Source organism: Tiliqua scincoides, chromosome 14, assembly GCF_035046505.1.
Source record: "Tiliqua scincoides isolate rTilSci1 chromosome 14, rTilSci1.hap2, whole genome shotgun sequence".
NCBI classification, from domain to species: Eukaryota; Metazoa; Chordata; class Lepidosauria; order Squamata; family Scincidae; genus Tiliqua; species Tiliqua scincoides.
In genome coordinates, this window is record NC_089834.1 from 7,203,304 (window position 1) to 7,230,219 (window position 26,916).

Sequence of the window (26,916 nt, forward strand, 5' to 3'; positions counted from 1 at the left end):
GGGTCCGGTAAGGGGAAAAAGAGTTGTTGGTTATGCTTTCCTCTTCTCAGGGTTGAACCATGCCAGTGGCTGCGGCGCCAAGGCTGCAAGTCCCTGCCGCCGTCCTTGACAAATTTGCTAACAGGTCTGTAAAAAATTATGGGGCTTGAACTCCGTTGCATGAAATCAGCAAATTTGACTCACGGTGACAGCAAAAATTGCTTTCAGCAGTAAATAGGAGTCGGCCGTAGCGTGCCTGGGAAGCCAATGATCTACACCAATAAGAGAGAACGCTTCCTCCCTTGCTAAATGACAGCATTGGGAAATGGCCGAGCCTTGAGATGGCATTGGACTGGGTAATGTATGTCTGCAAGGAAAACCTCGCAGTTGATTGCAGTGTTGCGTTCTGTCACCCTCTTCCCAAACAGGAGAGGCCTTTATGGCCCTATCCCAAGGCAACTTTATGTGTTTGTAGATTAAAAGAAACAATTAAGAGCCCCTCTCCTCCAAAAACGCACCCTGATGCACACTGAGCATGCTCTGCAGCCTCCACAAACCGTGGAGTCATTGAAAATGCCTTCTTGAACTTTGTTTCTCAAACTGTAGGTCGGGACCCATGACCTGATTTCTGTTGGGTCCAGCAGAACCTCCACTGAAAACATGGGCTGATGGAAGCACGGGTGCCTCCGGCTCTGAGATTAGATAAGTCAGATCTAAAAAAGTCAGACAGCTGCTAATTGCCCTGCAAACAGCTGGGCTCCTGCAGTTTGCAAGGTAGCTGCTCACTGCCCTGCAAACAGCTGGTCTCCTGCAGTTTGCAAGGTAGCTGCTCACTGCCCTTCAAACAGCTGAGCTCCTGCAGTTTGTAAGGTAGCTGCTCACTGCCCTGCAAACAGCTGAGCTCTTGCAGTTTGCAAGATACTTGCTAAGTGCCCTGCAAGCAGCTGAGCTCCAGCAGTTTGCAAGCGCATGTAAACATATGGAGATAAATGTCTGAGCATCTTTTTTCTGGTGTATTTTTTCCCCAAGTCCATCAATGACAGGTTGTGGGAGCAGGTGAAGGATGGATCACATAACTAAGGCCTTCAAGCCTTGAGGCTATTCATTAGGGCTGCCTCAGTACAAGAAATGGATCCTTCTTTTGCAGATAAATGAATAAAATATTACGGGTAAAAATTCACTTTTTAAATGAATACCTTAAAGCTAGGTATGTCCCAGCAGAGCAGCTATTTTCAACCACTGTGAAATGGCACACTGCTGAGCTGTGAATGGTCTACAGGTGTGCCGCAGGAGTTTGGGGGGGAGGGTCATTTATTAGTAGGGCCATTGGGGGAATGTGAGCCCTCCACTAACAGCATGGTGTGCCTTGTCAATTGACCAAAAACCGATGATGTGCCTTGACCATTTTAACCCCTTCTCAGTGTGCCTTGAGATGAAAAAGATTGAAAATCACGGCAATAAAGTGTCATTTCAATAAGTAGGTCCCAGCCCGAAAAGGTTTCAGAACCATTGCTCCAGAAAACTACAGCGGTAGCAGAATGCTTGTGGCAGGAGTGAGAAGGGAACAGGTTTGCTTAAGCTTTCAAAAATTGTTAGTAGTCTCGAAGTGGCCATTAGGCTGCAGAGACAAAATGTGTTGTAACCGGTCCTTCGTGTTCATTGCTGCATCCGTCTCGCTTGCTCTGCAGGTTACAAAAATGGTCAAAACCGTCACCACCAGAACCGTGCGTCAGGTTCCCCTTGGGCCGGATGGCCTCCCCTTAATGGACGGCTCGTCTCCCATGGGCAGCTACACGGACTCTATAGACAGAAGGCACATGAAGAATGGGGAGCGGTACATCACCCCGCAAGGTTCTTCCACCTTGACCCGATCTTACAACAGCTACAACGATTCCTACCCTGACGGTCACGACAGCCAATACCGCCCCTTCATGGGCCACGACGGTTATGGAGACCTCCCTGACAACTACGGCAGCTTGTCCCGTGGTGTCAACTACCGCCCGCGATACGCATATGTCCCCGGAAACAGTTACCGGCCAGAGGATGGCAGTTTCACTTTGCCAAGTCGAAGGGACAACTACGGCCCCCTGGCCCAGCCGCAGGTGCCGACAGGCAGCAACGCAGACTTGAACCGCTCCCAGCCTGAACGATTCCAGCCAGAGCCGTACGGGCTCGAGGACGATAACCGCAGTCTTGGGGTTGACGACGAGGGCTACGAACTGGATCCGGAGTACTCGGCGGTCAACCGTAGGACGTCGGCTGGGATGCCGGAGAGAGGAAGGCCTCGCAAGGGAAGGTAAAGTGATTCTGCTGCATAGTGATTTTAGATTCTGGTGATTGTGATTGTGTTGAATAGTCTTCGGTTTTGGCAATTCCATTGTTTGAGGCAACTGATGCTGTTTCACGGGTCAGGCCAGGGGTTGGGTTCCAGAGCAGCTGTTTGCCTCCTTGTCTGTTAGATAAGAAGCAAAGTCTGGGGAGCTGAACCCAGGGAAAAACATATACAGGCGCCCCCTTTTATCCCCAGGGATACAGTCCTCCTCCATACCAAAACCACAGATAAAGCAAACCTTGTACTTACTGTCTTGCCAAGTGTTGTTTATCTTGTCTCTTCCTTTGCAGCCCTCTGTGTTTGCAGCCCTTCCTGTTCCAGACCGCTGAACGTGAAAAGCGGTTACCCGGAACGCTAGAGGACGGAGACAGCCAGAACGCTGTCTTGCTTCCTGTCAGCATTCTGGCTTTCTCCCTTCTCTAGCATTGTGGCTGACTGCTTCTCAAGTTCCTCCTCCAGTGTTCTCTAACAGGAACAGGGCTACAAAGGAAGATTGGGGGGGGGGGGAGAGAACCCGTGATACAGGATCCACGGATCCTGGGGGATGCCTGTAGAGTGGCAACAGGGATCCTGTTGGTTCTCTAGGTGTCTGATTCTTCGCTGGCTAGTTGGTTACAGTTTCCTTCCTGGGTGGGAATCAGGGTAGGGGCATGCTATGTAGTTACGTAATTAGTTATGTAGTTATGTATTATGCTATGTAAGTCTCAGGTGGATCAGCCAGTCCCCTCTCCTTGCAAGCTCAGGTATGTCTGTCCCGCTCCTTGTACTTTCCTGCAAGTGTTGCAGAGACTCAGACACCTGAGTTCTCCTCCCAGAATTCCTGGTTCAATATCTAATTCAAAACTGCAAGTCTGTGTCTGGGTATGCAGTGATATAGGGCTCCCAGCTGCATATAGGAAGCTTTCTTCTACTGAATCAGACCAGTGATCCCTCTAAAGGCCCAATTCTGTCTGATTTTTCAGTGCCGGTGCAGCCATGCCAATGGGGTGTGCCCTGAATCCTTGGGGTGGGGGGGGAGGCAGTCACAGAGGCCTCCTCAAGGTGTGGGAACATTTGTTCTCTTACTTTGGGGCTGCACCGGTGCTGGAAAATTAGATAGAATTGGGCCCTAAGTCAGCACTGACTGGCAGTAGCTCCCCAGGGTTTCAGACAAGAGTCTTTCCCAGCCCTACCTGGAGATGCTGTCAAGATTTGAACCTGGGATCTTCTGCATGCAAATCTGGTTCTAGACCAGTGACTGACAGCCTTTCCCTACCATAGCCCACTTACAGGCTTACCACCTCATTGAGAACTAGGTCTGCAGTCTTACTCACCCTTCCATGAGAGTATGTCCCATTGTGTAGTCAATGGGATTTATTTCTGACTGAGCAGGCATGGATAATAGGATTGCTTTGTTGGCCTGTGTCATTATCGACAACATGATAGATAACTATGCCTTGCTCAGATAACAATGGCTATTCACATTTTATCAAGGTGCTGGTGATCTTTGCAACCTACTATCGGGCTGACAAAGGACTTTTTCGGCCACCTGAGAAGTCATTTCAGCTCAGTGTGTTCTTCTCTTAAAACCACACAGAACCAAACGTCAGTGAGCAAATTTGGCTGTGCTGGAGTTGAATGTGTGTGTTTCTGCAAATTTGGCTGTGCTGGAGTTGAATGTGTGTGTTTCTGTGTTTTAGAATTATATGCAGACGAAGCAGAGAATGTTCTCACCTAACACCTACAAATTTGCATTTTCAGAAGGCTGGAGACATTCTTTTGATGTATTATTCTATGGAATTTCCATAGGAGCAAGCAACTTTGACAAGCAATTTAATTTGAATGCAACTCAGAGAAACATAGAGGTGTGCGCAAGTTCTGCTATTCAAGTGACTTCTCTTCCCAACTTTAAAAATACTCAGAGCAATTTTTGCACAAATAAATTAGGCCTTGTCTTTCTGTTGCAAGGAATCAGTGACAAGGAATTAATGCCTTCTGTTTTAATGATGAAACTCTGGAGTAATTAGTATTTGATTGCAGGGTGGTTGTTGGAACTTGTTTTGGGGTTTGGGTTGTTTTTGTTTTTTTAAATGTGGAGTTTTGCTTATTTAAAAGCAAGGTCTGTGTGTGGAGAAAGGCGGATTATTTGATGACACTTGAAACTGACAGAAGGAATATGACGAAATGGCCGTTGGTGTATCCTGATGGGCAAGGTCCACTGCTGGAGGCTCCTGGGGTAAGGGAACAAGTGTCCCCTTACCCCCTGTCGAGCCCAGGCATTCCCCCCCCCCAGACCCAATCCTCCCTCCCTCACCCTGTTCTGCCCCCAGCCTGCCTTCTTATTTTGGCCAGCAAAAAAAAAAAAAAAAAATGTAAACTAACTCTACACATGCAAATAACACAGGGGTAAAACTGCATATGAGCTCCTTGATATGATTTAATAAGTTTCATCTCTCCTCTCTTCCACCATCACCACAAGCCTGTCTCCATCATCTCTTATTTCTAACCTGGTTTCCCCTCTCACATTCCGGGTCAGCATCTGCTCCGTTCTGCCTGGGGTACATAAAGTATCGGCTTCCTGATGGCACTTTGGGGTGGTATGGATGGTTCAGGGATCAACCTGACCAGGCGGCTGGCTGACCTTTGACACCACCATCCCCAAACACGACCAGAAGTGACTGGCGATGATGTCACTGCCCGTCACCTCTGGGTTCAGAGGTCCAGAATGCTGCTACAAACAGAGGTAAGGGGTTCCGGGCAGGAGGGCTTTTCCTAGTGCACGGAAACCACATGCTGGAGCTCTTCCCGCCACGCCAAGCCTCCAACCACGGTTTGGAGTGGTGCGGTGTGGTCTCCCTGCCAGGCAGCAGGCATCCCATGAGGTCCTGGCAAATTTGGTAACTTCTGCATTACCGTCTCACATTCCTATATTTCCAAAAACTGTCTGGGCATCTGCCCTTTGTTTAGTGACACATTGTGCTGATTTACTATCACACTTCCACTCCCCAGGATAAACAACTATCCCTCAGAGATTGGACATGAAAAGAGCTGGCCAGTGGCTTTCCTCCCACTTAGAAATGAGCAAAAGGCATTGATTTTCAATAAGCCTTGAAAGCTTAATAATTCTAGCGATAAATGAAATTCAGCCGATGGACAAACAATACCGATAGAAACAGGCAGCGAGAACAGGCACTGCTGTAGCACTTGGAAAGCAAGCCACGTGGCGGCTTTTCCTTCGTAGGAGCTGGACTTGCTTTGGATCTACGCCACATGCCCTGGGTGTCTTGTGTCTAGATGACCTCAGCTGCCTCCATCCCATCGGTCTCGCCTACCTGCTCCTTTTTTCCTAGCCAATGCAGAAGTCTTTGGTGAAATAAACCCTCTTCCATCACATTACAGCAGGGGTGCCCAAACCCCGGTCCTGGGGCCACTTGCGGCCCTCAAGGACTCCCAATGCGGCCCTCAGGGAGCCCCCAATCTTCAATGAGCCTCTGGCCCTCTGAAGATTTGCTGGAGCCCACACTGGCCTGAAGCAACTGTTCTCAGCATGAGGGCGACTGTTTGACCTCTTGCAAGAGCTGTGGGATGAGGGCTCCCTCCACTGCTTGCTGTTTCACATCTGTGATGCAGTAGCGGCAGCAAAGGAAAGGCCAGCCTTGCTTTGTGCAAGGCCTTTTATAGGCCTTGAGCTATTGCAAGACCTTCATTCATTCATATAAGTTCATCTTTAATATATACATTTATGTAAACTTATGTAAATTTATTCAAATTTTAAATGTAAATTAATTCTTTTTTTCCCTGGCCCCCGACACTGTTGGAGAGATGATGTGGCCCTCCTGCCAAAAACTTTGGGCACCCCTGCATTACAGGGATACCTTCGTAACATGGGGGTTCAGTGGTTTCTAAGAGGCATGAAACAGGCGCTGATTGGTCCTGTGCATCCCAGAATGCTCAACTGCCTTCGGCTAGAACAGCTGTCAATCCTTCCAGCTGTCATGAATCAGGCGCTAAAGAAAGCAGCACTGTGGTCGCCATTGCTGTATTAGCCTTTTGGCTAAGATCAAGCAAAACATTCTCTATTAACTATATTGGGGCACATGATGGCAGGAGGTCTGGTCTAGAGGGTAGAGCCTCCATTTGCCTGAATATAACATCCAAGGGTCGCCAGTTCAAGGCCAGCGGCACCGTGTGACCTTGAAGCAGCTGACAAGCTGAGCCCAGCTATTCTGTCTGCTCTGAACGTGGGAGGATGGAGGCCAGAATGTGAAACCAGATCAAGAAAGTAACACCTGAATGTTGTGGTTCTTGTAAGATAGAACATTCTTTCAAATTGTAAAAATCCCTACGGGGATTTAATAAGCCTGCCTATGTAAACTGCCTTGAATAAAGTCTTGAATAAAGACCAAGAAAGGCGGTATATAAATACCTGTAGTATTATTATTATTATTAAGACAGAAACGTGCCCCAAGGAGCTTACAGAGTCCACAGAACAGATTGCTAAAGGAAGTGGTGGGTTCTCCCTCACTGGAGATCTTCAAGCAGAGGCTTGACTGGAGATGCTCCCTAAGATTTCCTGCTACAGGCAGGGGGTTGGACTGGAGCAGGGGTGCCCAAACCCCAGCCCTGGGGCCACCTGCGGCCCTTGAGGTCTCTCAATGTGGCCCTCAGGAAGCCCCCAGTCTCCAATGAGCCTCTGGCCCTCCAGATATTTGTTGCAGCCCGCACTGGCCCGACGCAACTGCTCGCAGCGTGAGGGCGACTGTTTGACCTCTCACTTGAGCTGTGGGATGAGGGCTCCCTCCACTTCTTGCTGTTTCACGTTTGTGATGCAGTAGCGGCAGCAAAGGAAAGGCCAGCCTTGCTTTGTGCAAGGCCTTTTATAGGCCTTGAGCTATTGCAAGACCCTCATTCATTCATATAAGTTCATCTTTAATATATTCATTTATGTAAACTTATGTAAATTTATTCAAATTTTAAATGTAAATTAATTCTTTTTTCCCCACTGCCCCTGACACAGTGTCAGAGAGATGATGTGGCCCTCCTGCCAAAAACTTTGGACACCCCTGGGCTGGAGGATCTTGTGGGTTCCTTTCAGCTCTAGGATTCTGTAATTCTGTAATTCTAACACAGGAAGGGCAGGGACGTGAAGGCAGGACAAGCAGAGGAAAAGTATATGATTGTTTCAGCCTCACATACTTAAGCTTAGTTTGAGTAGTATATAATACTTAGTCCTATGCATGTTTACTCAGAAGTAAGACTTAGGGCACAATCCTAACCCCTTATGTCGGTGCTTTCCAGCACTGACATAAGGGCAATGCAGCTCTGAGGTCAGGGAACAAACATTTCCTTACTTTGAGTAGGCCTCCATGAGTGACACCCAACCGCAGGATGCAGCACACATCCCATTGGCACCGCTATGCCAGTGCTGGAAAGCACTGACATAAGAGGTTAGGATTGCACCCTTACTGACTTCTGAATAAACTTTTTCAGTAGAATTAACTCCCAAGTAACTGTGCAGAGAATTACAGCCTTTGCTACTAAATATAACCCGAGGAGGAGGAGGAGGAGGAGGTGGTGGTGGTGGTGGTGGTGGTGGTGGTGGTGGTGGTGGTGGTGGTGGTGGTTGTTGTTGTTGTAAGTTGTACTTACTACTACTTACTTGTAGTAGTAAGTAAGTAATTGTACTTACTACCATTGGCATTACTGCTGTTACTGCTTGTTGTAATATTAATATTGCTGTTAGTTGTATTGCTGTATCCAATATTGCTGGATTGTCCGTGTATACAAATGTCTTCCAACGTTACATATGCAAAAATGGACAGGTCCCTATCCCCAAAGCATTTGCAAACTAAAATGGACAATGAGGAAAACAACTGAGAAAGAAGGATAGGGAAGGAAGAATTTGGACAAGTTTACAGGTGGGTCGTCTTTATCTGCAGATTCGGCACCCACGAATTTGGCCCACCATAGGTTGCGAATCCACGGCTGGAGGACCAACAGAAGCCTCCCAGATACAACTGAAAGCTCATTCCGGTCACATGTGGGAGATTTTCTGAGGCCTGTAGAGGCCTCTATGGCTGTCAGAAAATCTCCTCGTCTGCAACTGGTATGTTCACCTCTACCAGGGCAGATACAGTGTTTGTGATTTTGGGGGGGGGGCGTGGGGGGCATGAGTACTACCTTAACACCAGAGCCAGGTCAGCCAGGGGGGTAGACCTGGGCTCTTGGTTGAACTTTTGCCTCAGCAGCCAAGGTTAGCTGTGTGGGTAGACCTGGGCTCCCATACTGACCCTGCCCTCTGGAGCCACCACTTCCAGGTGGGTAGACCTGGGCTCCTGGCCATGCTTGGACTGTTCCCCATCATAGCAGGTGTCCTTCCCCATTGTCACAACAGTTTAGGTCTGTTGGATCTGCCCATGGATCTGCCACTGGTCTCTACAGGCCTCAGAATGCTCCAGACACTACTGGAACAAGGTCCCAGTTGCATGCAGAGAGCCTAGTGGACCACAACCCACCAATTTAGGTTCGGTATCTGTGGGGGGTGGTTTCCAGGAATGGATCCCTATGGATACTGAGGTCCAAGCTGTAATTACACATGTGTAGGTTTGGTTACAGTTAGAAAGAAGGATTAATGCTGCGGTTCCCTGCACATTTACTTGGGAGTAAGCCCCCAGTGAACTCAGTAGAACTGGATTCTGAGTAAGCCACACATTGGATTGTTCTTCATTGCAGTTTCATATGCTAACCTTAACTCATAACGGCAGTGTCAAGGATTCCAGCATACAATCTGAAGCTTGAGGAGAAATGCAAATGCCCCTTGTCACATCAGCCCAGTGTCACTTCTCTCCTCCAGGCACCTTGCGATGCAAAAGTGATCTCGCTCTACCTGCAGGCGATCCCGGTGGATGGCTTAAACCTGTAATCCCTTTGCTAATTGTGAATTGCCTTCCCCCCCCCCTTGCATATCTGATTGGGCAGGTAGCTGGCTATTCGCTCTGCACTCTCTCTCTCTCTCTCTCTCCTCTCACCACTGACCCAATTTCTGAAAAGCTCACATTTGAATATAGATTGGAAAATGGAGGGGGGGGGGAGACGAGGAAGGGGTAGAATTGTGTCTTCCGAGAGCGGCTTCAAACACAAATTAATGCATACAGGCAAATTTTCCATCTGTCTGCGCTCCAGCGTGTGTGAGTGTGTCTGGGTCTGCCTTTGCTAGTTCTTGTCAAGTCATAAGAGCAGAAAAGAGCCCCCACCCCAAATTCTGACCAGAATTTTGCTTTCCACAGTGGCCATACAGAGACTCCAGGTAGCCCACTAGCAGAGTGCCAAAGCAATAGACCCTCAGCAGCTTGCGTTCACTGATAGATTGTCTCTGTACAAGGAGGCTCTATGTTCAACTATCATAGCTGATAGTCTCAGATAGACCCTTCTCTATGAACTTGTCTAATCCTCTCAAACCATCTTAGGGTGCAATCCTAACCAACTTTTCAGCACTGACTTAGCCACAATGCAGCCCCCAAGGTAAGGTAACAAACATGCCCTTAGCTTGAGAAGGCCCCCTTGTCTACCTCCCCACTGCAGGATGCAGCGCACGCCACATTGGCACAGCTATGTCAGTGCTGGAAAGTTGGTTAGGATTGCGCCCTTAATCTCATGGCCAGCCCTCTATGCATGGGTTATTTTTGTGTATGAAGGGGTGGTGGAGGAAATGCATATCAGAGAGTCGGAAGGGATCCACAAGACCATCTAGTCCAATGCATCTCGGCAATCTGTTCCACTGCTGAACTGCACTGACCAGCAAGTTTTCAAGATGGGAGGGGATTCATAAATCAAACACTTGGAACTATTTGGAAATCTCTCTCTAAGCTTCCACCGCTTACTACTAATCTAATGGTTGGGTGGTTTGTACTTTGAACAAAGTACCAGAGGAGAGAGGAGAGAGTGGGACATAAAAACATAAGAAAAGTCCCACTGGATCAGGCCATAGACCCATCTAGTCCAGCTTCCTATATCTCACAGCGGCCCACCAAATGCCCCAGGGAGCACACCAGATAACAAGAGACCTCATTCTGGTGCCCTCCCCTGCATCTGGCCTTCTGACATAGCCCATTTCAAAAATCAGGAGGTTGCACATGCACATCATGGCTTGTAAGCCATAATGGATTTTTCCTCCAGAAACTTGTCCAATCCCCTTTTAAAAGCGTCCAGGCCAGACGCCATCACCACATCCTGTGGCAAGGAGTTCCACAGACCAACCACACGCTGAGTAAAGAAATATTTTCTTTTGTCTGTTCTAACCCTCCCAACACTCAATTTTAGTGGATGTCCCCTGGTTCTGGTGTTACGTGAGAGAGTAAAGAGCATCTCTCTATCCACTCTGTCCATCCCCTGCATAATTTTGTATGTCTCAATCATGTCTCCCTTCAGGCGCCTCTTTTCTAGGCTGAAGAGGCCCAAATGCCGTAGCCTTTCCTCATAAGGAAGGGACTCCACATCCCTTCCATGCAAAAAAAAACATATCCAGCAAGTTGATTGCTTTCACCCATCTTTCAAGCCTGTGGATGCTGCTGTAAGAGAAACACCAAATTCTAACTACTTTTGTTAACCTCCTTGAGTTTGTGGGATCCCATTGTTTCAGACACACCCACCCACCCACCAAAATTTACTGTCACTCTGTCTCCCTTGCAGCTGACATTCCTCTGGTTTCATCCTCCCCCCACCGACTCCAGCTTCCCCCTCAATCCTGCCTTCTGTCAAATCCACTGCAAAGTTTTATGGGGTTGTCTTTCCTGGGGTCATATTTCTTAATCTCCCCTTTTAGCATTGCCAAGAATGCTTTGCCCTCTCTCACTCCTACCTTCTGAGCAGTGTCTGTTCAATGCTCAGACCATCCATCTCCCTTATAATCGTCTTCATCTCCACCCACAAAGCTAAAAATAAACAAGCCATCCTTTTCATTTGTCCAGCTTGAATAGCTGTGATTTATTTTTTGTTTTTTTTTTTTGGGGGGGGGGGTCCATGAGCCCCTTGTTCCAGGGCTAATAGTTCCATTAGCTCCTTCTTCAGCCCTAAGCCAGTTCCTTTTGTATATTTCAACGTTTTGTCAATTAATCTACCTTTCTTCCACTGCAAGGTCACCAAACCCTCTTGAATTGTTTACTTCTGGAGTTGCTCAGCCGAACTAACAAATCGGGCACATCGGTAAATTTGTTCTGTGTCACCTTCTATCCTTGATTATGTTTGCTTTCCCCTCTGTCCGTTTTCATTACCAGCAGGGATTTTTGAAGGTGGTGATGAAGCTGGATGGTGAGAATCATGATTGGCAACGATATGATGGATGAATTATAGCATATAGCACTTCAGGGCGATGGGAGTGTCTCTCAGTGGTGATGCACTTGCTTTTCACACGCATAAAGTCCTAGGTTTAGGTACTTTACTGGGAAAGGCCCCTGTCTGGAATCCTGGACAGATGCTGCCAGTCAGTGCCTGGCAATGCTGAGCTGAACAAGGGGCTGGCTCAATAAAAAGCCGAGTCATGCTCTCCAAGATGTTCTTGGTCAGCAGTTTTCAACCGGTGATGTGTGAGGTGTTGTCCAGTGGTATGTGGACATGGTGGTATGTGGTATGTGGTATGTGAGGTGTTGTCCAGTGGTATGTCCAGGTGCTGGCGTCTAGCCTAGACGCCTTTAAAAGGGGATTGGACGAGTTTCTGGAGGAAAAATCCATTATGGGGTACAAGCCATGATGTGTATGCGCAACCTCCTGATTTTAGGAATGGGTTAAGTCAGAATGCCAGATGTAGGGGAGAGCACCAGGATGAGGTCTCTTGTTATCTGGTGTGCTCCCTGGGGCCGCTGTGGGCCGCTGTGAGATACAGGAAGCTAGACTAGATGGGCCTATGGCCTGATCCAGTGGGGCTGTTCTTATGTTCTTAACTACAATTCCCAGAAAGCCTTGCAGGTCTCTTGTTATCTGGTGTGCTCCCTGGGGCATTTGGTGGGCCGCTGTGAGATACAGGAAGCTGGACTAGATGGGCCTATGGCCTGATCCAGTGGGGCTGTTCTTATGTTCTTATGTTCTATGTGTGCTGAGAAGCTGGTGGGGCCATCAGCTCCCCAGAGCCTTGCAAGACAGGCCCTGGCACAATCTCAGGTGGTCATGGAGATCTTGGGACTGACAAGGGGGGGGGGGAGGTAGTTAATTACTTTCCTTTGTTCCTCAGTCAAGTCAAAAACCCTGCAAAGGAAGCTCCCATAGACAGCAGGGGGAGGGGATTCTCATTAAGAACTTCGTTCATTCCCTTCTTAAGTTCCTTGGTCCCCAATCCTGATAAAATTCTGATATGTGATTGCTGTTTTAATTGTTACAAAACAAGTGTATGGAAGTGCTAATGATGCTTTAGCCCAGGGGTGCTCACACTTTTTTGGCTCGAGAGCTACTTTGAAACCCAGCAAGGCCTGGAGATCAGCAGGGGGGAAGGAAGCATCTGACAGACACCCCCTTTAATGTATGGAGCCCCTGCTGGAGTCTAGTCAGTTTCGTCAGTTTTGTTGCTGCATGCCTGAAGAGCAGCTAAAGTGTCAGTTTCAGTGTCAGTTTAGTGTCAGCTAAATATGTCAGTTTCGTCTAGTCACTAGACGAAACTGATATATTAACAGTTTGGAGAGACAGGGCTCCGCGATCTACTCATTTTGCCTCGCGATCTACCGGTAGATCTACCGGTAGATCGCGATCCACCTATTGAGCACCCCTGCTTTAGCCATTTTATTTGCTTTGACCCTAAGAAAGCTGTGTTTGAACGCTCTTCAGGTGTCAAGAGGGCAAGGACAGGAAGGAGGAAGCCGGTAGAGTAGCACCTTTAGTCCTCTAGTCTCTACTCCTCTCCCCTCTTCATCCTTCTCTGCTCTGTGAAATCCTAGGAGAGAGCAAGAAGGAGGACAATAGCAGTGCCATTTATTTATTATTATTATTTTAATTTTCACATTTTTATACTGCCTCCTCCCCTTCTTTTGTCCTCACAACAGCCCTGTGAGGTAGGTGAGGTTGAGAGAGAGTGACCGACCCAAGGTCACCCTGCACGCTTCATTGCTGAGCAGGGATTTGAACCTGGATCTTCCAGGTCTAAGTCCAACTCCCAAACCATTACACCATCCTGGCTCTCAGGGTTTTGCTTGATGACATCGCCCTGCCTGTACCAGAGGTGGTTGTGGGACATTCTGTCCCCACTACATTCTTGATCCTACATAGCTCTTATGTCACGCTATATAGGCCGGTCCTCCTTATCCGCAGATTTGACCCAACGCTGGTCCCAACCCACGTCAGGAGGGCTGACCTGTACCACTTGGACATGACTGGAGGAGTATTCTGGTTGCATCCGGTAGGTAGTCTGAGGTGCAGGGACCACCTCCTGGGCTCAGGCGATGGCCCCCACCCGCGAATTCAGTTAACCACAGGTTTCTATATCTGCGGAGGGTCTGGGAACAGAACCCTTACAGATCCTGAGGGCCAACCTGTATCTATGTTCCAGTGACAGTGGGTGGGGGGGGGGTTGCCTCCAACAGAGGACTACAGCATCAAGAATGCCACAGAAGCACCTGTTTGCGCCGCATAGAACCTGATTTCTGCACCTGTAAGCGGCATTTAGGCCCTCATTATCTTTGCTCCTTACAAGAAAATATTGATATGAATGTAACGCTATTATCTTCCTTTATGCTGAAGAATGGAGCAGTTCTCTTGCATAAAAGCCAGCATAATGGCTGTTGAGACATGCTAAATTGCCGCTCTGAAAACTAATGAATTATTCATATTCCAATAACTGCACCACTATAAAGCACCTCTTCGTTGTGGCAGATTTTTTCCCCCCTTCTTGGTTCTCCACCGTCTTCGTACTTCCTGTTTATGGTTTTATCCAATAGCTAAAATAATCAGCTGGTGGAAGGTGTTGGAGAATACAAGTGTTAATTCTGCTACTTGCTGCTTAATGAGGAAGTCATTGTCCTGAGATAACCTCTTAACAGGGTGGGGGTGGGGGGAGAAGATCGTGGCCAGGGCATCTGTGATGTTGACTGAGACCACTGCATCTCAGGTGGTGATCTGTCCGCCTCCACCACTCCTCCTGCTTCCTGGAATAGAAAAGGAAGAGGGTGTGGGGGAGACTGGTGGCTAGCCCATTGTTTCCTAAACTGTGGGTCACGACCCATCAGTGGGTCGTGAGCCGATTTTTGGCGGGTCTTGGAAATTTTTTTGAAACAAAAAAAAAAACAACTTCACAAACATCCTTGCCCAGTTTGCAGAAGTAAGTGGGTGAGCTGGAATGTGAACATATGCTATGAGGTCATCTCCGTACCTCCAAATTAAAATGTCACATTTTCCCATTTTCTGCAGTGATTGGTTTGCTGTAGATCAGCCTGACCTGGAGGTTCCTAACTGCACATCTTGCTCCTCAGTTCAGCCTTCGGGGTACCCTGGAAAGAGTGTAAAAAGGTTTGGGGGAACAGTCCTTAAACTCCATTTCTAGGGAGAGTCTAGCAAATGTCTACTCACACATACTTGATGTGAGGTCTCTAGCAGCCTCAGAAGCATAGGACCCTGATGATGATGAGGATGATGAAGAAATAAAAGTATTTCTTTTTAGATTTTTTTTTTTGTCTAGTAGTGGGCTGTGACAGATTGTCATTTTAGAAAGTGGGTCCCAGTGCCCAAAGGTCTGTATAGCTTTGGCACTCCGGCTCACTAATCTGCTCTACACTTCCCCCTTCTACTCCTTTCCCCTCTTCCTGTTCTAATCCAGGGAGTAAGGTGAGTAGAGAAGGGAAACTGGTGGCTGATGTGCTGCTGGAGAAGAGGAGCATTTGGAATTCCGCATCAGGTGTAAGGAGGCCTTGTGCTGGAGGGAATTGCATGGGAGATGGGCCACTGTGAGGTGCAGGATGCAGGACTAGTCTGTCCTTGGGCCTGATCCTGCAGGGCTTTTCGTATATTCTCGGAGGTGCAGAATAAAGTGAGAGTTTAAACTGTGGAAGAATCACCCGGATTATTTGATGATATTCCTGGCAGCTGTTTTTCTCTTCTAGACTTCCCCAAGAACGGTCACAACATTTTTAATGAGGCAGTGGCTATTATCGCCTTTGTTAAAACAAAATAATAATAATTGGTGCCTTTTGGCATGCATACTTTAGCACATCAGTCCATTTAATTGCTTGGAATAATATCCTCTCAAGGTGTAAAGGCCGTGAGCTGGCAGTGATTAGCTGCTGCTGAGGCAGAAATGTGTAAATCTGAAAGGGGAGGAAGGAGCTATGACTCTGCTGACTTTGTATTCTGGAGTCCAGGATGTCATGGCACCCTTGAGCAGCAGCTCCAGCAGGGATCTCCCACCTGTTGCTTGTCATTGGGGTCTTCCTTTGCTTTGGTGGAAGTGGCCTTTGTTTCCCCCACAATGCCCTGAGGTGCCATGGTTTTCAGAAGATTGTGGGGGAAAACAGTGGCCACTACTGGGAGCTCCCCATTTTCCCCCATGATGCCCCGGGAGAACATTTGTAGTGCAGGTGTTGTGTGCAAAAAGTGGTAACCAGTGGTCAGCATGAGAAGGCAAAAAAGATGTACCGCTGGTCAGTGGCTTCGCGAAGGGGTGTAGGCCACACTATGGGGGGGGATGACACCACTACTGACCCAAAATTTTAAAAATTCTGGTATGTTATATATCGTTCGATGTGGAATGTGGAATTTCATGTGGAATCACCACCCTGATGTGGTGACGGCATCTGGCCTGGATGCCTTTAAAAGGGGATTGGACAAGTTTCTGGAGGAAAAATCCATTACAGGTTACAAGCCATGATGTGCATGTGCAACCTCCTGATTTTAGAAATGGGCTATGTCAGAATGTCAGATGCAAGGGAGGGCACCAGGATGCAGGTCTCTTGTTATCTGGTGTGCTCCCTGAGGCATTTGGTGGGGCCGCTGTGAGATACAGGGAAGCTGGACTAGATGGGCCTATGGCCTGATCCAGTGGGGCTGTTCTTATGCTCTTAAACTACAATTCCCAGGAGGCCTTGCAGGTCTCTTGTTATCTGGTGTGCTCCCTGGGGCATTTGGTGGGCCGCTGTGAGATACAGGGAAGCTGGACTAGATGGGCCTATGGCCTGATCCAGTGGGGCTCTTCTTATGTTCTTAATGGAATGGAACAAACCATGTTGAAATAGCTCTGTTCTATCAAATGTTATAGCCCAAAACCCAGTGGGAGCAGAGTGATGGTGCATCACCATGCTCACCTCCTGGGGTGTTGCCCTGCCCGCTGCATGGCAGGAGGTTCATCATGGGGGTGACACGCTAGTCTCCTGTACTGGGTGATGCATGCCCTAGTGACACTGCTGATGCTGTGGGGAAGTCTCCACAGCAGCAATTCGCAATGTTTTTGTGCTCACTGTGGTCTTCACCTCTTGTGATGTCCCATCTGGGAGACTCTTCTGGGTTCTGTTGGCAGAGGAAGAGGGAGAGATGGTTGCCCTAAAAACAGAGCCACAGAACCTGGAAGTTTTTCAGCAATTTTCAACCGCTGTGCTCCAAATTCCCACGGCACACCTGCAGACCTGTCATAGCTCAGAACTCCTGTGGCACACCTGCAGACCTTTTATGGCACACTGGTTGAAAAACACTGCTCAGCAGAGAAGAGGGAGCACTAGAGGGCTCCATACTGAGGGACTTGTCAAACTTGAGCTGGGCTCTGTGTGATGTAACCACAGTGTGTAAAAGTGAGGGAGTCCTAGCTCAGTGGTGGAGCACCTGTTTGCTTGCAGAAGGTCCCAGGTTCAATTCTTGGCAACTCCAGGCAGCATTGGGGAAGACCTCTCTCTGGACCCCTGGAGAGAGACTGTGGATAGTACTGTGGTCTGACTCCATAAGAACACAATCCAATCTTCTTATTGTTGCTCTCTCAGCAGGGGCTACGACGATCCTATCGAGACCGAGATTGTCGACGAGAGGATTCCCTACCTGCACGGCAGTTATGCGGCACCACTGGCGCAACCGGAGAGGGGGAGCATGGCCAGCATTGACCGCCTAGGCAAGCGCTCTCCTTCTATTGACAGCATCCGCAAAGACCCCCGGTGGCGGGACCCTGATCTCCCAGAGGTCATCGCGATGCTCAGCCACCCCATCGACCCCGTCAAGTCCAACGCGGCGGCCTACCTCCAGCACCTGTGCTACGAAAACGACAAGATCAAGAAAGACGTGCGGCACCTCAAAGGGATCCCCATTTTGGTGGGCCTGCTAGACCACCCAAAGCCCGAGGTGCATCGCAAAGCCTGCGGGGCCCTCCGGAACATCTCTTATGGAAAAGATAACGAGAACAAGGTGGCCATCAAAAACTGTGATGGGATCCCGGCTTTAATCAGGCTACTGCGAAAGACGAACGACATGGAAGTGCGTGAACTCATTACAGGTCAGCCTCTCCATTCTTGTCCTATCGGAGGGAAGTCTCTTTTTTAGGGAGGTCTATTAATATTTCATTATTATTCTTTATTTACTATACACTGGGCCTGCCTGATCTGCGTGGATTCCACATCCACGGATTTAATCAACCACAGATTGAAAATGTATTTTTCAAAAATTCACATACCCTGCCATAGCCACATTCAGTGGTGTCGCTGGCAGGCTTCAGAGGGTGTGGACCACATCGAGTGACACGCACAGTGGGGGTGACACCCCTGCTCACCAAAATTTGTAAGCTCTTGCTACTTTTGAGTAATACCATCAAGTTATATATCACTTGATGCATGAATTCATGCAGAATGCAGTGTAGCAAACCACATCGAAATATCTCTATTCCATTAAAATAGGGAGGGCACCAGGATGAGGTCTCTTGTTATCTGTTGTGCTCCCTGGGGCATTTGGTGGGCTGCTGTGAGATGCAGGAAGCTGGACTAGATGGGCCTATGGCCTGATCCAGTGGAGCTGTTCTTATGTTCTTAACTACAATTCCCAGGAAGCCTTGCAGGTCTCTTGTTGTCTGGTGTGCTCCCTGGGGCATTTGGTGGGCCGCTGTGAGATCCAGGAAGCTGGACTAGATGGGCCTATGGCCTGATCCAGTGGGGCTGTTCTTATGTTCTTAACTACAATTCCCAGGAAGCCTTGCAGGTCTCTTGTTATCTGGTGTGCTCCCTGGGGCATTTGGTGGGCCGCTGTGAGATCCAGGAAGCTGGACTAGATGGGCCTATGGCCTGATCCAGTGGGGCTGTTCTTATGTTCTTAACTACAATTCCCAGAAAGCCTTGCAGGTCTCTTGTTGTCTGGTGTGCTCCCTGGGGCATTTGGTGGGCCGCTGTGAGATCCAGGAAGCTGGACTAGATAGGCCTATGGCCTGATCCAGTGGGGCTGTTCTTATGTTCTTAACTACAATTCCCAGAAAGCCTTGCAGGTCTCTTGTTGTCTGGTGTGCTCCCTGGGGCATTTGGTGGGCCGCTGTGAGATACAGGAAGCTGGACTAGATGGGCTTATGGCCTGATCCAGTGGGGCTCTTCTTATGTTCTTATGTAAAAGTTACAGCCAAAAAAACCAGTGTGGCTGGGCAGTGGTGCATCACCACGCCCACTTCCCCGGGGCAATGCATGAGAAGAGGTCCACCATGGGGGGTGACACGCTGGCCTCTAGCACCTGCTGATTTAAACTCTAGTGATGCCACTGGCCTCATTCACCTTGTGCCCCCCCCCCCATTTACACAAGTTTAGGCAATTTACTTAATGCTTTCGGCAATTTGCGCAAATTTACACGATTTACATAAATGCAGGCAATTTATGTAACTTCAGCAATTTCACCAATTTATGCCATTTTCTCAGCATGACATCAATACCCGTGGATCCTGGTATCTGCACAGGGTTCCACAACCAAAGCCCCATGGATACGAAGGGCCCACTCTACTTATATCCTGCTTTTTCTACTTGTCAGCTGGCATCCAAGACGTCTGGCAATAGGTCACAATTAATCCGCAGTAAATGTGTCTATTACAGTGGACCCTCCTTATCCCCTTGTCTGCAAGCTCAGCATCTATGGATTTTAGCATCGTAGAAGCCGAGCTCATGGATCAGAGGGTCTCCCGTTGCAACCGGAAGTGGCGTCTGGTTCACACGCACAACTTCCGGTCATGTCCAGGAGGTGTTCTGAGGCCAGAGAAGGTCCATGGCTCCACTTTACTTCATGGCCCACTGCAGCCTCAGAACATCTCCTGGATGTGACCAGAAATCATGGACGCAGACCAGAAATGGCTTCCTGTTGCATCTGGGAGGCCTTCTGAAGAGGAGGCTGGCACAACCTCTGGAAGTCTTGGCACGGACCCCAGGTGAGTCCCTGAGGCGCTGTGACTCTGGACCCCTGTGTATTTCATTATCAGAGGATTTTGGTATCTGCAGGCAGTTGTGGAACCGATCCCCTGTGCAAACCAAGGGCCTGCTGTATAAGAACATAAGAACATAAGAACAGCCCCACTGAATCAGGCCATAGGCCCATCTAGTCCAGCTTCCTGTATCTCACAGCTGCCCACCAAATGCCCCAGGGAGCACACCAGATAACAAGAAGACCTGCAAGGCATTCTGGGAATTGTAGTTAAGAACATAAGAACAGCCCCACTGGATCAGGCCATAGGCCCATCTAGTCCAGCTTCCTGTATCTCACAGCGGCCCACCAAATGCCCCAGGGAGCACACCAGACAACAAGAGACCTGCAAGGCATTCTGGGAATTGTAGTTTAAGAACATAAGAACAGCCCCACTGGATCAGGCCATAGGCCCAACTAGTCCAGCTTCCTGAATCTCACAGCTAACCAATACACAGCTGTATATACTCAGCTAACCAACCTCAAATGCAAAACCAGAACATTTCCTAGAGCAGCTGGACACTTCTGCTTTCTGGAAAATTCCATCTTTCGTGTTAGATTTCCTTTGGCACTCTTGTATGTGTTTGGTTTTTGCCTGTGAAAGGTAATGTGTGCCTTCGGTTTGTTCTTGATTCTTTGTGATAATGGACTATTTCGATGACTTTCCTTTTCAAAAATGGTTTTTTGTTTTTTTTTTAAGGCACAAAATCCCATTAATTTTTCTACAGTTGTAGTAGTTTGTCGGAAGCTAATTTGCAGACTGCTGCTGAGAAATGTGTTTACTTGAATTCTTTAGATTCGGTAACGGAAAGGCTGGCCTGTCATTTCTCTTGAATGGATAATATTTTAACATTAAATGTTAATCAGCCCTCTCTTGGGAAGGCAGAAACGTGCCTGAATTGGGCCTCCCTACTCCTGAAAAAGGGGGGGGGGGTTTTGAGGTGACTTTGAATGCTAATTAATGAATTAATTTTGTGCTAGAAAAATGTGCTATCAAAGAGGATCAGCCTCTGAAATGTTAGGACTTGGGATATGTTCTTCTAAGTCACCTTCTCAGGCTTAAGATCAGAAAGATCAAAAGCCACAAAATTCATGTAGATTGATTGATTGATTGATTGATTGATTGATTGATTGATTGATTGATTGATTGATTTGGCATAAAATAATTTCCAGGAATTCATTTCGTTCATCATCCTGGCTCCTCCTAGGCTTTTCTTTTAAAGGTGCAGAACGAAAGGCCATCAGTGTCCACAATTCTGCATCACACAAATCCTTAGTTATTTTGGCCAACGTACAGGTTGAGTCTCCAAGCACTCAGATGGATGGCAAAAAACACAGTATAGCAAATCAATTTTAAAAACAAAGTTTCTTTGCTGACCTTTGTAATGCGCACAGAGTCAATCAGTCTCTCTCCAGGAGCTTAGGCTTCACTAGGAGGCAGCAATCTCTCCCTTCACCAGGAGCCCCAGCAAGGGGGAAAGAATGGAGAAGGTGATAATCGCTGCCATTTCGCCATCTTTCGAGTGCTCAGGGGGAAGGGAGGAGTGTAGCCTTCAGAGAGAATGATTAATGGATTGCCAGCCGGTTGCCCTCTCTGGCATTGTGAAACGACTGTTTTCCTTTAATTTAAAGGGCCCTTCTCACCAACTTTGAGATAGAAAAATCTGTGGCTACAGGTTGAGCCTCATTATTCACGTGAATTCCAATGGGTTTCCATTCACTTGGATGGCAAAAAACACACTATAGCAAATCCATTTAAAAAACAAAGTTTCTTTGCTCAGGCGATTTAAAAACAGCCTTGCTGACCTTTGTGATGTAAGATAAGATTACAAGATAAGATAAGATTAGCTTCACTCAGTCCCTCCCTTCACCAATGCAAAGTGATCGCCTTTCTTTCATGTGCTCAGCGGGAAGGGAGGGGTCGCTTGGAGAGAGAGAAGGATTGGTGGATTGTCAACCAGCTGCCCCCCCTCTCATTAATGAGGCTATTAAAGGACTGTTCAGTTTTTTAAACTGATTTTAAAGGGATGCATTTTTCACTTTCTCCAGGGATCAGCATGTTCCTTCTCATTTGCAGGGGCCATTTGTGTTGAGTCAAATCCGTGTATAAAAAATCCGTGTATAAATAGGCTGGACCGGTACTTAGGTTATACCTGTAATTGCTTGTATGACTGTCTCTCTGCAACAGTAAAAAGCAGTTTTCTGAACTGTGATTTTAAAGGGGAGCATTTTTCCACTTCTCCTGGGCTCAGCACATTCCTTCTCATTTGCAGTGGCCATTCGTGTTGAGTCAAATCCGTGTATAAAAAATCCGTGTATAACAAGGCTGGACCTGTACTCTGGTTTTGTGCTTCCAGTGCTCACGCATTGGGTTGGTTCAGTGCAATCTTGTAGCCACTGCAGGGGGTGACTTTCATGCAGAAACCCTACTAGATAAGCTGCTGCCAGGAAGGGAAAATGTGCATCACCAAACCAATCTGTGGAACACCTTGCCACAGGATGTGGTGTTGGCACCTGGCCGAGATGCCTTTCAAAGGGGATTGGACAGATTAATGGAATAAAAGTCCGTCACAGCTGTGATGGGTATGTGGCATCTACTGGTTTTAGAAGTAGGCAATCACAGAATGCGAGGTGCACAGAATGGGAGTGGCAACAGGATGCTGGTCTTTTGTAGTCTTGTGTGTTCCCTGAGGAATCTGGTGAGCCACTGTGGGATGGGCTCTTGGCCTGGGCTCTTCCTATGTTTTTAAACTGGCACACCTTTCTTCACATCATCTCCTGAGTAGGATGCATCCAAAGGACTGGCAAGCCAATTGGCTAGACCAGCGGTTCCCAAACCTACCGTGGTCAGGGCACCCTTCTTTCTTAGCAGTCTCTTCTTCCCTGCTCTCCCAGGCACCGCCATCTTGAGCCGAGCGAGATCTCACTCAATCCAAAATGGCAGCATCCAGGAGAGCCAGGAAGAAGAGGTCACTAGGGACATCCTGCAGCATCCTTGTGAGTCCCTCAGGTGTTGCAGTGCATAGCTTGGGAACCACTTGTCTAGGCTAACCACAAATCAGGTGATAGATTGACAGGGCGCCTGCCTTGGTCCAACCACCTGTCTCCGGTGCTCCTTCTCCCACATACTGGATTTAACAAGGTATAGGTGAATAGAGCAGAAGAGGAAGTGTGGAGGAGAGGAAATTTTGAGCCTTACCAGTTGGAGGCTGTGCCTCTCTGGCTATTCGTCGCTCACCTTATCTCTGAAGGTTGGTTCATCCAGCAGAGGATCTCTGATGAGGATTTTAGCGATGGGGCAGGATGCAATCCTTATCTTTCGTTTTGAAAGAGACTGCCTGTCAGATCTAGCATCTTCTTTGACCTCTGGCAGAACTGTGAGATGTGAATCCAGCAATATGTGCCCATTTGCCTTTAGGAAACGTTGGCCGCATTTTCTTCGTTGCTCCGGTGACGGAAGATGAACCTGTGGCTATATTTAGACCGCAAAAGAACGTGCGGCTCAAGGCAGGAGGCTTTGGAGGAGAGGAAACTGTGTACTGATCGTGGCAATTGTATTCCCTGTTGCAAATCATGAATGTTTTGTACTCTGAGAGTGTCAGAATAAGGGCAGGAAACTGCTTTCTGCTCTTGCCTTCACTCTGATTTGGTTTTACCATAGTCCAGTGATTTTCAACCTTTCTCATCTCATGGCACACAGAGAAGAAGCTAAAACTGTCAAGGCACACCATCGGTTTTTTGACAATTGGCAAGGCCCACCGCCCTGCTGGCCAGGAGATCACATACCCCGATGGCCCTATTAATATATGAGAACAGTCCCCTGTGCAAGTCTTTACTGACCCTAGGGGTGTCACGGCTTCTGCAATGATTTCATGGCAATGGTGGTTTGAAATTGCCTTCCCCAGACATGTAACCTTTCCCCCAGCAAGCTGGGTACTCATTTTACAGACCTCAGAAGGATGGAAGGCTGAGCCAGCTACCTGAGATTCCAGCTTGCGCTGAGATCGAACTCAGGTCGCCGGGAGAGTTCTCGGCTGCAGTACCTCAACCTACCAATCAGCACCCCACAAGGCTCAATTTATATATGACCCTCCCCCAAACTCCCATGGCACACCTGCAGGCCACTTGTGGCACACCAGTGTACCATGGCACAGTGGTTGAAAATCGCTGCCATAGTCCCTCTACATCCATTCAGGTTCCATTCCCAGATACCGAAGTCAAATCTGCTTAAAGAATGTTTTTTAAAATGTAAAAAAAAGTTTAAAAATATAACGTTCCTTACCTTAGTGCAGGGGTGCCCAAACCCTGGCCCTGGGGCCACTTTCGGCCCTCAAGGACTCCCATTCTGGCCCTCAGGGAGACCCCAGTCTCCAGTGAGCCTCTGGCCCTCTGGAGACTTGCTGGAGCCCGCACTAGCCTGATGCAACTGCTCTCAGCATGACGGCCAACTGTTTGACCTCTCACATGAGCTGTGATGCAGCAGTGGCAGCAAAGGAAAGGCTGGCCTTGATTTATGCAAGGCCTTTTATAGGCCTTGAACTATTGCAAGACCTTCATTCATTCATGTAAGTTCCATCTTGAATATATTCATTTATATAAATTTATTCAAATTTGAAATCAATTTTTTTTCCTGGCCCCCAACACAGTGTCAGAGAGGTGATGTGGCCCTCCTGCCAAAAAGTTTGGACACCCCTGCCTTAGTGCCTCAAACCACGCTGGCTGCAGGGCAGTGTCTGATGCTCTTGGAAGCCACTTCCAGGTTGTGGGTTCCGCTCTCTTGACCCTGGTGAGCCCAGTGGAAGCATTTCCAAACACGTCCGCTTGGTGCACCAGGGTCAAGGGAGGGTGTCGCGGGCCATGGCACGACCTGGACGTGACTTCCAGGAGCACTAGACACTGTCCTGCAGTCTCAGTTTCTCCAAATCTGTGGACGGTGAAATCTACAGATACCAGAACCACTGATAAGGAGAGCCCACTGTATTGTCAATGCCACATATCTCTTGTGGGGTACAAGAAACCGATCCACAGGGATGACAAACTGTGCTGTTTGCATTTCAAAAGATACTCAATTGTCTCTGCTCCCGCCTCATTTTCTTAAAATAACAAAAGCAGTCCTCTTTCTTGTAGCTACCCAGCATAGGACATATGCCCACAGCTCGGCAAAGTGAGAATTTAATAGAGATTCTTCTCCTTTTTCCCCCTAACGATGCGCAGCGGTTGCAATGTTCTTTGAAAAGAACAAACCTCGTTGCTGACGCCGGCCTTTGATTTCTGACAATAGACCCAATTTGAAACTGTGTTGAGCTGAAAATCTCCCGACATTCGGGATCACGGCGTGTGAAGGCAACAAACAGAAAAAGGTAGACTGATCGGACACGCGTAGCCCCCTTGGCCCATCCGCCCCGGCTAATATGTGTGATCAAGATAATGTTTGGCAAGGCAAGAAAATACCTTCTCTAAATCCTCCAATCTCTGCAATCCACTAACAAGGGACAATTCTATTACATGAAAATTCTTTCGGTCGGAGGGTGAAATGCGGATGGATAAAGTTCTTTTGGCAGTGACGCCAGGCGGAGCTTGTTTCTAGGGCAGCTTTAAGAAATTGGCAAGATAATGCTCTCCATCAGCTGTAAGCAATCTTTAGTGCAGATTTCCCTCCCGCGACATGTAATGGACATTTTCATATTTGGGGCAGAGGGAATGAGCCCCAGATTAGCAAGACTTTATATGTTGCTTTATAAGCCAGCGGGAAATATTGACACACTCTAGAATAATCTGTTTCATACCGAGTCATACCGCCCCCACTGAAACACATTATTTTTTTTTCCCTTTTATGCTTGTCCTTGGAAAATCACTGCCCTTGTTTTGTCCCTGTTCATGTCTCTATATAGAAATCTCTTGTGAGGTATTTATTAGTAGATGCCTTTAAGAGGGGATTGGACAAATTTCTGGTGGAAAAGTTCATCATGGGTTACAAGTCATGGTAGGTATGTTCAAGGTAGAGGTAGGCTGCCTCTGATGACCAGAGGCAGGGAAGGGCACCGGGACGCAGGTTGTGTCTGTTGTCTAGTGTGTTCCCTGAAGCATTTGGTGGGCCACTGTGAGATACAGGAAGCTGGACTAGATGGGCCTATGGCCTGATCCAGTGGGGCTGTTCTTATGTTCTTAACTACAATTCCCAGAATGCCTTGCAGGTCTTCTTGTTATCTGGTGTGCTCCCTGGGGCATTTGGTGGGCCGCTGTAAGATACAGGAAGCTGGACTAGATGGGCCTTTGGCCTGATCCAGTGGGGCTCCTCTTATGTTCTAGTGATGTTCTTTAGGTATCAAGCCTCTTCTTGATATCTTCTAGGGCAGTGGTTCTCAAACTTTTCTCACTGGGATCCACTTTTTAGAGTGAGAATCTCTCAGGACCCACTGGAAGTGAGGTCATGACAGGAAGTGATGTCATCAAGCAGGAAAATTTTTAACAATCCTAGGCTGCAATCCTATCCACACTTACCCAGGAGTAAGTCCCATTAAGTGTTGTTAAAAGCATATACAGAGAAGCCTGTTAAAAGTACAGATTTGTAACATTTCCTCAGTGCGGTCACATACCCTAGTAGCATCAAGTCTAATATATTAAAAATAAAATATTGAAATTAATGGGGACACACCTGAAATTGGCTCACAACCCTCCTAGTGGGTCCTGACCCACAGTTTGAGAAACACTTTTCTAGGACAAAGTTTCTTCTGCAAAGGGGCTGGACATCAGGTCTGACAATAGTAAGAATGCATAGTTTGATACACATGTGCCCCCCAGTTAGGACCCACATGAACCTTCAATTAGGCCATAAAGCAAAAAAGAGAGAGAGAGAGATGCACATAGTTCAGAGACATGCAAGTCCAGACTTCCACCCTTGGTCTGATTACACTGTAAACCTTACAGAGATAGAATTAAACTCTTGAATTCTTTTTTAGAATTACATATCTTTTTGAATTATGGACCAAATTATTTCGGGGGGGGGGGCTGTAGGTTGCCTACCCCTATTCTAGGATGTTAGATCTCTGAGTGGGGAATGAACGCATCTTGTCATAGGAAGGGAAAGTGGGTCAAGAGAAGTGACCGTGTGCTGAGTCATGTCCTTGGTCAGCGGTTTCTCAAGGATTCGAACAGCGTTCTGGGTTGGGCCCTCCACCCAACTTTGCATCTAGTTGGCTCAGAATTGAAGCCTTCCAGATGCAATTGGAGGCTGCACCAGGCCTCCGCAGGGCTCCAGAAGC

The 26,916-nt window shown here is 47.9% G+C and overlaps 1 protein-coding gene across 6 annotated transcripts in view; it reads left to right on the forward strand.

The window, feature by feature from the left end:
• The window catches only part of ARVCF (ARVCF delta catenin family member), a 752,684-nt gene that overhangs the window by 586,586 nt on the left and 139,182 nt on the right, over positions 1-26,916 (forward strand). For 5 of the 6 annotated variants that reach the window (XM_066609736.1, XM_066609733.1, XM_066609735.1 and 2 more), the window contains 2 exons: positions 1,668-2,275; positions 17,227-17,729. In XM_066609736.1, the coding sequence (XP_066465833.1) occupies positions 1,668-2,275; positions 17,227-17,729 (1,111 nt within the window). The remainder of the gene's footprint in view (positions 1-1,667; positions 2,276-17,226; positions 17,730-26,916) is intronic. The other variant, XM_066609734.1, reaches the window with a different exon arrangement.